Source organism: Lotus japonicus, chromosome 5, assembly GCF_012489685.1.
Source record: "Lotus japonicus ecotype B-129 chromosome 5, LjGifu_v1.2".
Taxonomy (NCBI): Eukaryota; Viridiplantae; Streptophyta; class Magnoliopsida; order Fabales; family Fabaceae; genus Lotus; species Lotus japonicus.
The window spans coordinates 7937805-7950596 of NC_080045.1; the positions used below are offsets into that span (position 1 = coordinate 7937805).

The 12792-nt window shown below is 36.5% G+C and overlaps 2 protein-coding genes across 2 annotated transcripts; both read left to right on the plus strand.

The window, feature by feature from the left end:
• The first annotated feature begins 1081 nt into the window (after positions 1 to 1081).
• Positions 1082 to 3226, plus strand: LOC130716799 (uncharacterized). The gene has a single exon (XM_057566803.1). It carries the CDS (start codon positions 1708 to 1710, stop codon positions 3082 to 3084), a length of 1377 nt encoding a protein of 458 aa, XP_057422786.1. The 5' UTR covers positions 1082 to 1707; the 3' UTR covers positions 3085 to 3226.
• Positions 3227 to 3905: 679 nt separating this feature from the next.
• LOC130718151 (17.9 kDa class II heat shock protein) lies at positions 3906 to 4637 on the plus strand. The gene has a single exon (XM_057568642.1). The coding sequence runs from the start codon at positions 4022 to 4024 to the stop codon at positions 4499 to 4501; it is 480 nt and encodes a 159-aa protein (XP_057424625.1). The 5' UTR covers positions 3906 to 4021; the 3' UTR covers positions 4502 to 4637.
• Positions 4638 to 12792: the final 8155 nt, after the last annotated feature.

Consider the following 12792-nt stretch of genomic DNA (forward strand, 5'->3'; position numbering starts at 1 on the left):
TCCATCTTATGGATCTGTGAGATATTCATCTCAAACACCCCAGTCTAGTGGTTATATGCCAGTGGTTCCTGAAAATTTTCCGAGTGTTGATGTGTCGGAATTTCCGGAATTTTCAACACAAGTCAATCTTGGTGGCGGGTCAGCTGATAATGAAGTCAATGAAGTCACTCCTAAGAGCAAAAAAACCGTTTCACCCGCATGGAACACTGCACAAAATCTAGTGCTAATTAGTGGGTGGATTAATTGTGGAACAAACAGTGTTGTCGGAAGAAACCAGAAAGGAGAAACATTTTGGAGAGATATTGCTGAGTATTGTAATGAGCATTGCTCATTCGATCCTCCGCGCGATTGGGTTGCCTGCCGAAACCGTTGGAATTATATGAACGCAAGATTGGGTAAATGGATTGGCGCTTATGATAGCGCTAAGCGTGAGCAACGAAGCGGTTAGTCGAAGGATGATGTTATCGCAAAAGCGCAGGAATTATTCGCAAGTGGGAAGATTGGTCAATTTACTTTCATGGAAGAATGGCGCGCTCTCCGTGATCAACCACGTTTTTGTAGTCAGGTAGGAGGAAATAGTGGCTCGAGAAGTAGTGGATCTAAGAGATCACACGACAGTGATGCAAGTGGCTCAAACTCTATAGGATCAATTCCTCGTCCAATGGGTAGGGAGGCAGCTAAAAAAAAGAGTAAAAAGAAAATTAGAGAAGATGCCGACGAGGTGGTGGACAAAGAGTGGGATTCTTATATCCATTTCAAGGAGAAAGAGCTTGAAAAATTGGAAAAGATAGCATCGGTGCAAGCAGAGACTAACGAATTGATGAAAGAGAAGACTAATGCAATGAAAGAGAAGACTAATGCTAAGAAAGTTAGTATGTATCTAAAGCTAACTTCGGAAGAGCATCTCAGTGACCGTAAGAAAGAGTTGTTAGAGCAGTTGTCCAAAGAGCTATTTGGAAATTAATTTCAAGCGAGTCTTTGTCTGTATTCGGTCAAACTTTTCAGTGGTGTGAAGTCTGTAGTGTTTGCTTTAATGTTTGCTTTAATAATTTTCAAGTGGTGACAGCTATGTAATGTTTGCTTTAATGTATGGGTAACTGTGTTTGAATATGTACCACTCAATTCAAATCTTGTCCTTTTCCGATAATTAACTCTGGTTGATAACTTATTTCAAATCCGCCAGTGGTGTCAAGTCTGTAGTGTTTGCTTTAATAATTTGCCCGTGGTGTCAAGTCAGTAGTGTTTGGCTTTAATAATTCTCGGGTAACTGTGTTTGAATATGTACCACTCAATTCGAATCTTGTCCTTTTCCGATAATTAACTCTGGTTGATAACTTATTTCAAATCCGCCAGTGGTGTCAAGTCTGTAGTGTTTGCTTTAATAATTTGCCCGTGGTGTCAAGTCAGTAGTGTTTGGCTTTAATAATTCTCGGGTAACTGTGTTTGAATATGTACCACTCAATTCGAATCTTGTCCTTTTCCGATAATTAGCTCTGGTTGATAACTTATTTCAAATCCGGCAGTGGTGTCAAGTCTGTAGTGTTTGCTTTAATAATTTGCCCGTGGTGTCAAGTCAGTAGTGTTTGGCTTTAATAATTCTCGGGTAACTGTGTTTGAATATGTACCACTCAATTCGAATCTTGTCCTTTTCCGATAATTAACTCTGGTTGATAACTTATTTCAAATCCGCCACTCAACCACCATTCAATGTACCTATATATATGGACTCATAGATCCATTGATGTACCAATATCCCAAATCTCTTCCAATCTACTTCAAATTTCACAAAAAATGGATCCATCTGATTGCCCTTTTGATCTTGCAGCATACATTCAAAATAGTCAAATTGAAGAAGCTTATGTACTCAACCGATTTAGAGAGCGTCGAAGAAAAATTCGAGAAGATACTGCACCTCGTAGTAGAAAATATCTCGGTAGAGATCATACAGAGGCAAACCAGAGGCTAATTGGCGACTACTTTGCCAATGAGCCTACATATGACGATGCAATGTTTCGTCGTCGGTACCGGATGCAAAAACATATTTTCCTTCGAATCATTGGTGACCTTTCAAGTAGTGATAACTACTTCACCCAACGCGTTGATGCAGCCAATAAACAAGGTATATCACCCTTAGCAAAATGTACCACAGCAATGCGAATGTTAGCATATGGTGTGGCAGCAGATGCGGTCGATGAGTACATCAAAATTGGAGGTACTACAACATTGGAGTGTTTACGTAGATTCTGTAAAGGAATCATACGATTGTATGAGCAACAGTACCTGAGAGCACCAACCCAAGAAGACCTGCAAAGAATACTACATGCTAATGACATGCGGGGGTTCCCAGGCATGATCGGGAGTATTGACTGCATGCACTGGGAGTGGAAAAATTGTCCTAAAGCATGGGAAGGTCAATTTACTAGAGGGGATAAGGGAACCACAACAGTTATTCTTGAAGCAGTTGCAACTTATGACCTATGGATCTGGCATGCCTTTTTTGGATGTCCTGGAACGTTGAACGACATAAACGTTCTAGATCGGTCACCAGTGTTTGATGACGTGGAACAGGGAAAGACTCCAGCTGTGAATTTCTTTGTGAATGGTCGTCCCTATAATATGGCATACTATCTAGCCGATGGTATCTATCCTTCTTATCCAACTTTCGTCAAAACGATTAGACTTCCTCAAAGTGAACCCGATAAGTTATTTGCAAAAGTTCAGGAGGGATGTCGGAAGGACATCGAACGTGCATTTGGAGTTCTTCAAGCTCGTTTTAAAATCATCCGTGAACCAGCTCGCTTGTGGGACATAGATGACTTGAGTATCATTATGAGGTCATGCATCATATTACATAATATGATTGTCGAGGATGAACGAGATTCATATGCTCAACGTTGGACCGATTTTGAGCAATCTGGGGAAGGTGGATCTAGTACACAGCAACCATACTCGACCGAGGTTTTACCCGCTTTTGCAAATCATGTGCGTGCTAGATCCGAGTTGTGTGATTCAAATGTTCATCATGAACTGCAAGCAGATCTAGTGAAGCACATCTGGGCAAAGTTTGGAATGTCTCAGGATTGAAGATGATTTGTATCGTACTATTTACGTTATTTGTGTGTTGTGTGCTTAGTTTTCCCTTGTCTTGCATTTTAAGATATTGTGTGCTTAGTTTGTTATCTTGCATTTTATTTTAAGAAAATAAAATAAATTCTTGTATGCTTAGTTTGTTGTCTTGCATTTTAAGTTATGAAAAAAAAATTATAGTCTATATTTTTTTAAAAAAAGTCTATATTTAAAAAAAAAACAAATTGTTAAGTGTTTATTGTTTTAATTTAATTTAAATCGATAATTGTAATTTTATGTAATTATAAAAATAAAAATATAAAATTAAATAAAAATGTGAAATAAAAAAGTGGTGGGGTAGGGTGAGTGGTGAGTGGTGGGGTAGGGTGTTGAGAGTTAAACAAAACCATTGGAGTGGGTAATTGTTGAAAGTTTGTTGAATTGGAGAGAGAAGATGATGTGGAGTGTTGGGAAGAGAAAAAGTGGGGTAGAAAAGGGTTAAACAAAACATTTTTTGTTTAACCATTGTATATGGTCTAAAGCGGGATAGAAAGAGAAAATTGATAAATACTTTAGATGACAATAAATAGTTTGTCAATTTTTTAAAAATAAAGTGTATACGTGACTTTAAAAGTCTTTCTCCGCCACTGAGAGGGACAAAAAAACATATCTAAGGAATATTCAAATGTCAGGGGAAAATAAGGGGAAGCCGGGAAGCTTCTAGACAATTGCAGAAGGTATGGAAGCCATATGTAGCCGAAGGTGCTGGAAGTTGCAAAAATCATTTCTGGTCTCTCCAGAAACTTCCTCTCTCTTTCAGTCTTTCTGGAACAATCTCTCTCACAAATTTAAATTACCATACCCACACGCTCTCTCTCAACACCAAGAATCAGAAATCAAAATTGTAAAAGCAAAGAAAGATCAAACACTTGATAATTTCACCTTCTCGAGAGTCATGGACTTCAGGTTGATGGGTTTGGATTCTCCATTGTTCCACAATCTCCACCACATGATGGACATGTCGGATGACACCGCGTTGGACAATAAGACACACAATGCTCCGACAAGGACTTATGTTCGAGATGCGAAGGCAATGGCGGCAACACCTGCGGACGTGAAAGAGAATCCGAATTCGTACGTTTTCGTGATCGACATGCCGGGGTTGAAATCAGGGGACATTAAGGTTCAGGTGGAAGATGACAATGTGCTTGTGATAACTGGTGAGAGGAAGAGGGAGGAAGAGAAAGAAGGGGTTAAGTATTTGAGGATGGAGAGAAGGGTTGGCAAATTCATGCGCAAATTCGTGCTTCCTGAGAATGCCAACATTGATGCTGTTTCTGCTGTGTGCCAAGATGGGGTACTCAGTGTCACTGTGCAGAAATTGCCACCACCTGAGCCTAAGAAGCCAAGGACTATTGAAGTTAAGATTGCTTGACCTTGTTCAAGAAACAGGGGAATGTGATGTTGGCTCTGTTTTGTTTGGGTGTGTGTTTTCTCAACTTTATGTTTTGTAATGATCTTGAAGGCTTGGTTGCACTAATGAATGTGATGTTTCATTTTTCTATTTGTCATTCATGTCTAAGTTATAGTTAAGATTCACTCTGCTTTCTAATTTCTATCTTATTACATACGAATTCTAGTTTAGCCAGAATAACCCTGCATATAGCAAATATTAACCACGTGACCTGGCAAAACCGCAAAAGAAAATAATTTAGGCGTTGTCTGCAAGAGATGAAGACAATTTATTTACATTTAGAAATCACTAGATTTTCTAATTAACTGTCTCATTCTTTAACATTTTCAATTTTCTCTATTTCATTGTTCATGTTACGGTGGCTTTTGTGGTGCTGCCACTAAGAATAAGGGTTAGTGTTTTATTCGCACGGCAAATAAGAGAGAGACAGAAGATGGTGATTTGATTGGAAAAATAGATAAAGATAAAAAGAAGAAAAAAACAAGTGGAAATTGGATAGAAAATAATAATGAATAACAATTCAAAAACGAGATTTATTATTTCAGTCCAATAAAATTTGATGTTGGACCTTAATACTCATTTTACGTCCACTTATATAGAGAAAAAAGAATACAAGAGAGAAAAGTTAGAAATATGATATGATATCACAAAAAAAGTGAAAGGACATAAGGATATAAAAATGGTTAAAATGAGTTATAAGAAAAAATTTATTTGAATTTGTTAAAATTGTTCTGTATTTACAAAATTAAGTGTTGTGCTCTTCTCACCACTTTCAAATCTCAGTTGTGATAAGATATATAACTTACTTTTTTCCTTCATTGAATGCCAATTGGTGTTCCAAAAGTGCCCTTTCGAAGTCCTGGAGAGGAAGATGCATCATGGGTTGACATATAGTGCGACTTTTCAGATATATTGGGTTATACGAGATTTCCATGTTGTCTCTCCCGATCGAGATATCCTTGTTTATGTAGTATTGATTTCTCTATGTGTGTTTGGATGTAGGTTGAGTTAATGCTAAAGCTCAATCCATACTTTTTATCTCGAACATGGAGAATAGAGGTGGAGGTAGGCATCGAACATGGGATGTTGGCGAATTCTACAAACACTATTGAAGAGAATGGTTTAGGGAACTCTATGCGGACTCCGGTGGCTAAACGCGGTCAACCAAAGAAGAGGTCGACAAGTGGTTCACAAAGAGGCTAACCAAAGGGCAGAAAAAATAAACTAAAGCAAAAGATGGGAAATCTGAAGTTCAGGGTGATAACTAGGGCACGTTAAACATGGCAAGCTGGGAAAGAAGACAAGCCACAAAAGGAACTTCTAGAGCCAACTCTTGGGGATGATGATGTCATTATACTACGGTTGATCCAGTTACAATGTAGATATGAGCCAGGAAAGAAACACTAATCCATTGAAAATCAATGCCATAAAACCAAAAATCGGGTTTACATCGTTTATTAACCTCGAGAGAGTTTGGTCCTAATAAATATGAAGAAAAAACTTATCCTAATCATAGCTAGAAACATTAAAACATGGGAAGAGAATGAACCAAAACCTGAGTAGTCCCTGCCGAAGAACCTCTTGATCCTCCATCGAGGAATTATTATTATGATTTCCTCTCATCTTCAGCCTTCTCTGTTTGTTGTGTTATGTGTGTCCAACTCTCAACATCAGAACATCCGTGGGTTAAGATCACCATAACCATACTTAGTGACAACTCAAGTGGTTGTGCTTCCTTCATGTAACAGTCATGCTCTTCTTCAATTATAACCATGGTCGTGCCAAATTTTACCACGAACTCCTGCAAATCATGGCAGGAGAAAAGTGTACCCTTGAGTTAAAGTGCGCCCTTGGTCCTATTGCTACTGCTTCTGATTCACTTGCTAACAGCACTTGTCTTAATTAACGACCATGATCGAGTCAACCATCCAACACGACCGTTCTCCCGCTTTGCTTGCCTTTTTTATGTTTTCTTCCTGTCTTTCACTTTCTCTTTTGACACTTGCCCATTGCACAAATACAATGAAACCAATGAGTTATGTAAATATAATGAAATAATTAGGCACTAATTCACATTGAAAACCATGGGAAAATCAATACAAATGCACTCATAAGAACCTTGAGAAAGTCATCTGTTGGGATGGGCTGCCACTGTTTCCTAATGAGTTCGCAACCATCAAAGATTAGATAAAAGACCATTGGATTTTTTTAAAGATGACTATTATTTAATCGGTTAGTATCATTTATTTTATTAGTTTTATTAATCTAGACCGATAGGTATATCCAATGTTTAAAAGGGTTAAAATGTCTTCTTTATCAACATGCCTAGATTGAAATAAAATTTAATATGATCGTATGCTAAATCTAAAATATATCAAAGGTAATGAAAAAAATATTAAAAGTAAAACTATACGAAATGTAAAATAAAAAAAAATATTCAAAAAACAAAAATTAAGTGGAAATAACTTTTAAACTAAACGAATGCAAATCAAAAACATAGGATGAACTCAATTTCCCAAAAATATCTAGAAAATATGTTAATTCTATTTTGGACCATTTGATTGAGTCAAATATTATTATGTAATCAGATAATGTTATTAATATTTACTTTCTTATATTATTCTCTCTTGAATGAAAAATATATTCAACGATCATAATGTTTTTTGGAGAAAGAATGTAAAGATTCCAACTGTAGAGGTTTTGACCATCTTCTTAATCAACGTGTCTAGTATAAAATAAAATATTATAAAATAATATAAAATTAAAACATATATTAACATAATAAAAAAGTAAAATAAAAAAATAGACATTTCAGTCAACGCGTATAGAATAAAAAAAATTATGATAAAAAAAAATTTAAATAAAAAATTTGTTAAAAATATATAATAAAATAATATAAATTTCAAAAGTATATTAAAGTAATAAAAATATATAAAAAAATTTAGATATTTCAGTCAACGAGTATAGAATAAAATAAATTATGACAGAATATTTTTAAATAAAAAATATGTTAAAAATATATAATAAAAAATAATATAAAACATAGAATATAATAAAATAAATATCAAATTTAACTATAAATAACTGTTACACCTAACTAGGGTATATTAAAACATGTTTTCTCTGCTTTGTATTGCTCTGCTCCTTGAAATCGCCAACCTCTAGCCACCACCTCACCACCATATCCTTTGACTTTTTACTGCGGCCACCACCTCTTTAAACCCACATAATCTCTTTCTGATTTGCTTCATACTATCTCTGTAAAGCTCTCTCCTCGCAAAAAGAAAAGGTCCAAAAGTACCAAGAATGGGAAAAAGTAAAAGAGAGAAAGAGAAAAGAAAATCATCTACAAAGGCTATCCTTGATGGTGATGGCCAGGGCTCTAGGGAAGAGGAAGAACAAATTGATGATGATGATGATATTAGAAGATGAAACCAAAGAATTTTGCGTGAATTGGAGCAATTAGAAAAGGCATCTTCAGAACTTCAGGCGAAAAAAAATTACAAGGTTGGTCAACAAAAAAAGCAGATTTGATGGTGGCGAAGCTGATGTTTTTAACGCTTTTAAATATACATGTCTAGGATCATTTAATCAGGGGAAGAACTATGGATGGCTTGAAGTTTCTGAATTATAAATGTAGCGCTTATTTTTATTAAAACTTATTTTTATTAGGGATAATCCTCTAATTGGTCCCTGTGGTTGTTTGGCCGTCTGAAATTAGTCCCTCCTCGGAAAATCTGAAAATCTAAGTCCTCGGGTTTGGAAAGTGTGTGGAAATTAGTCCCTCCGGCGAGGACCTGCTCCACACACTTTTTCAAACACGAGGACTTAGATTTTCAGATTTTCCGGGGAGAGACTAATTTCAGACGGCCACACAACCACATGGACCAAGTAGAGGATTAACCCTTTTTATTATATGGTGTGTTCGTTCTTTGAGATGTCTTGTCTTTAAAATAATAACTTTATGTAAGGGCTTCATTAGATCATTTGGATTGTAACTTTTAATAGAAAGGATAACAATATCTCAAGTCTGTGCTTGTTAGTGATTTTTGGTGTTTAAGCTTAGTTTTTCAATCCTAATTGAGAGAGATGTTTTCGATATTTCTTTTATGATAATAAATAGTTTGATTTTGAAAAAAGTAATAAGAAGATCTTCACAAGTCTCCAACCATTAATTATACGCATGGTGACTACTGCGATGTTGTAGAGTTTCACCATATGCCTCTTAAAGAATTCATTAACCACTAAGGTTTTGCTCATGCTTACTGAATTGTGAATGATATTATGATGTATAATAAGATGAACTAAATATCCCATAAGATACTGAAAAAGTAAAGAGATTAATTTCTATGCACCGACGGTGTAAATAAGTTTTACATCATCATTCAATCATATCCCTCTATTTTGTAAGTTCACAATTAATTTTAAATTTAATAATATCTAAAATAGAAAATTGATGGTTGTGATTGAATGATGGTGTAAAACTTTTTACACCGTCGGTGCATAGAAATTAATCTCAAAAGTAAATTGTAAATATTTATTTTACATCATTTGATTAATTTAAAGACTAGCTAGGGTCAATAGATATGATCAATTTCTTAGAATGTTTAGGGGATGTAGAGAATCCACCTGTAGAGGATCCAAGTGCCTTCTTGGTCAATACATCTATAGTAAAATAAAATAATGTTAAATAAAAAATATACTTAAATATTAAAAAAGTAAAAAAAGAGACTTCCACGCTCAAGTTAATGTAAGTCTTGGGAGACAATCCCAGAGACTCAATATGCTCGGAGCTCATGGCGGTTGTCTCTGAATGTGTGATCAGGGGGGCCCATAAAGTTGGGCTTGTTTGAATACCTTTCAAGACTTTTCTGAATGTGACCCATTAAGCTTGAAAGATTTTATGTTTCTTGCTTATGGTCACAGATCGAAGGAGAAGGAGACATTGGTATTGTTTCACATTAGTGTGGTTGTATAATGAAGATCGAGATGAAGGTGATTATCATTTTTAAGTTTTTATTTTTGGGTTTTTGTTGCTCTAATGACGGAGAAGATGATGAAAGAAGGATATTTTTTTTGATAAGCCAAAATTGAATTATAGAAGTACTAGGGGTACTTCAACCCATGGATTTACAAGAATGGAACGAAACAGAAGCCTACAAAAGGGGAACAGAGCAACAATTCATGGACTGAAAACTCGTTCTAGAAACATAGGAACAAGGCATATATATTCCTTCTAAATCGCAGGCAGCACACAATACAAAGAGATGGACAACTAACTTAATTTAAATCGCAACTGCGAGGATGATGAAATAAGGAGATGAAGGTGATCTTTTTGGTACATTGGAAAGATAAATTGCACCCTTCAAGGATTAATTCCTCAATCTTCCGTCCCCAACTCATGTCTCCCAGCTCTTACCGTTTGAGTTATCTTTTGGGGACATAAAATGAAGGCGATTGATTTTCTTGGTTTTCATTTTTGTTTCAATATTTTTTAACCCTGAAAATGTTAGTTTTTGGACCGAACATGTCATGGACTGAAGTCCAAAACTTCAAAATAATAAATGTGTAGGACCAAAAATAATATTTCCACACTTCAAGGACGTTGCAGGTAAAGTGAGGACCAAAAGTATAAGCCTATTATTTAAACGTCAGATAAAAGGGAAAAACAAACACAGAATATTCTAGACACTAGCAGAAGGTTCGGAAGCCATATGTTATCGAATCTACCGGAAGTTCCGAAGTGCATTTCTTGTCCCTCCAGAAACATCTCTGTCTCAACATTGAGTATCAGAAATCGAAATCGCAAAGTAAAAGAAAAGAAAAACATTTGATCTTTTAACAGCAATTTTCACTTTCTCGAAAGCCATGGACTTCATGGTGATGGGTTTGAATTCTCCATTGTTCCACATGATGGACATGTTGGACGACATCGCGTTGAACAACAAGACACTCAATGCTCCGACACTAACTTATGTTTGAGATGCGAAGGCAATGGCGGCAATGTTCAAGTGTCTGTGGTGCTGCCACTAAGAATAAGGGTTAGTGTTTTATTCGCATGACAAATAAGAGAGAGACAGAAGATGATGATTTGATTGGAAAAATAGATAAAGATAAAAGAAGAAAAAAACAAGTGGAAATTGGATAGAAAATAATAATAAATAACAATTGAAAAAAGAGATTTATTATTCCAGTCCAATAAAATTTGATGTTGATCTTTTCGATGTACCAAAAAAATAAAATTTGATGTTGGACCTTGACACTAATTTCACGTCCACTTCTATAGAGAAACAACAATACAAGAGAGAAAATATAGAGAAACAACAATACAAGAGAGAAAAGTTAGAAATATGGGTGCCCACTAGGGTGGACTCTTATAAAACTGGTCCATGGTGGACCAATGCCTTAGAACCCTTGGATATAGAAATCTAAGAATATTCTTAAAATAGGTTGTTAGGATTGAGTTAATTTAAAAAGGGTAAAAGTGTCATATCCTCTCCCTCCCCACCTGAATTATTTTCCAAACTTTCCTGTCAAAAAAACTCACTCTGGCAGGCCTCCGCCTCCTCCGCCATCATCCGCCACCACTACCCTCTTCGATTCATCATATCCTTCGGTTCTCTGCAGTCAAAATCCATGGTCAGCCTTGCCGTCAGAAGTCCCTCTGCTCTTCGATCCACCGCTAGCATTTCTTTATGTTGAGATTTGTGTTCATCGATCAGATCTATGTATTCATCGACGAGGGAAGAGATCTGCGCTTTCATCTACCATATCACTATGAAATTGACCGAAAATTATGGGTAGTTCCTCTGTTGATTTATTATGTTTCAATCTCTTCCTCTCTCTGTATTTCACGTTTTTCTTTCAATATGAGTTTAGATCTCAGTTGCATCTGTTGTTGTATCAAAGAATGATATGCCCTATTGCAGAGGAAGGATGGAAGGAGGGTGAGGGGGTGGAGGAGTTAAAGGTGGTTAAGAGGTCCATGGTTGTTGTTTTTGTTGTTGGTTGTGCCGTCGGGGCTGTTTTTGTTGTTTTTGTTTTAGAACGAAGAGGAAAGGAAGTGGTGGTTGTTGTTGTTGTTGGTTGTGCCGCAGGGGCTGCCTTGGGGTGCGATCGAGGAGAAAGAAGGGGCGGATGGAGGGTGCTGTGGGGAGGGAGAGGCAGATGGGGTGCGGTGGGGAAGGAAGGAGATTGGGTGTTGGGGATGGGGATGGGGGAGGGGGAAATTACTAAAGAGGCCCTTTGGTCCACCATGGACCAGTTTTATAAGTGTCCACCATAGTGGGCACCAGAAATATGATATGATGTCATAAGAAAAGAGAAAGGACATAAGAATATAAAAATGATGAAAATGAGTTAGAAGAGAAAATTGAATGTGCATATAAATTTGTTTTGTATTTACAAATTTAGGTGTTGTGTTCTTCTCTTCACTTTCAAATCTCTATTGTGATAAGATATATGACTTACTTTTTTCCTTCAATGAATGTCAATTGGTGTTCCAAAAGTGCACTTTCGAAGTCCCGGAGAGGAAGATGCATCTTGGGTTGACATATAGTGCGACTTGTCAGATATATTGAGTTATACGAGATTTCCCTGTTGTCTCTCCCGATCGAGATATCCTTGTGTATGTAGCATTGACTTCTCAATGTGTGTTTGGATGTAGGTTGAGTTAATGCTAAAGCTCAATCCATACTTTTTATCTCGAAGTAGCATGGAGAATAGAGGTGCAGTTAGGTATCGAACATGGGATGTTGGTGAATTCTACAAACACTATTGAAGAGATCGATTTAGGGAACTCTATGCCGACCACGGTTGCTAAACACGGTCAACCAAAGAAGAGGTCGGCAAGTGGTTCACATAGAGGCTGACTAAAGGGCAGAAAAAATAAACTAAAGCAAAAGATGGGAAATCTGAAGTTCAGGGTGATAACTAGGGCGCGTCAAACGGCTAGCTAGGAAAGAAGACAAGCCACCAAAGGATCTTCTAGAGCTAACTCTTGGGGATGATGAGGTCATTATACTACAGTTGATCAAGTTGCAATGTAGATATGAGCGAGGAAAGAAAACACTAATCCATTGAAAATTAATGCCATAAAACCAAAAATCAGGTTTACATCATTTATTAACCTTGAGAGAGTTTGGTCCTAATAAATATGAAGAAAAAACTAATTCTAATCTTAGCTAGAAACGTTAAAACATGGGAAGAGAATGAACCAAAACCCAAGTAGCCCGTGCCGAAGAACCTCTTGA

What these genes read in the sequence shown, in the direction of transcription:
- LOC130716799 (XM_057566803.1), top strand. Translation starts at nt 1,708, where the DNA reads ATGTACCTATATATATGGACTCATAGATCCATTGATGTACCAATATCC.
- LOC130718151 (XM_057568642.1), top strand. Translation starts at nt 4,022, where the DNA reads ATGGACTTCAGGTTGATGGGTTTGGATTCTCCATTGTTCCACAATCTC.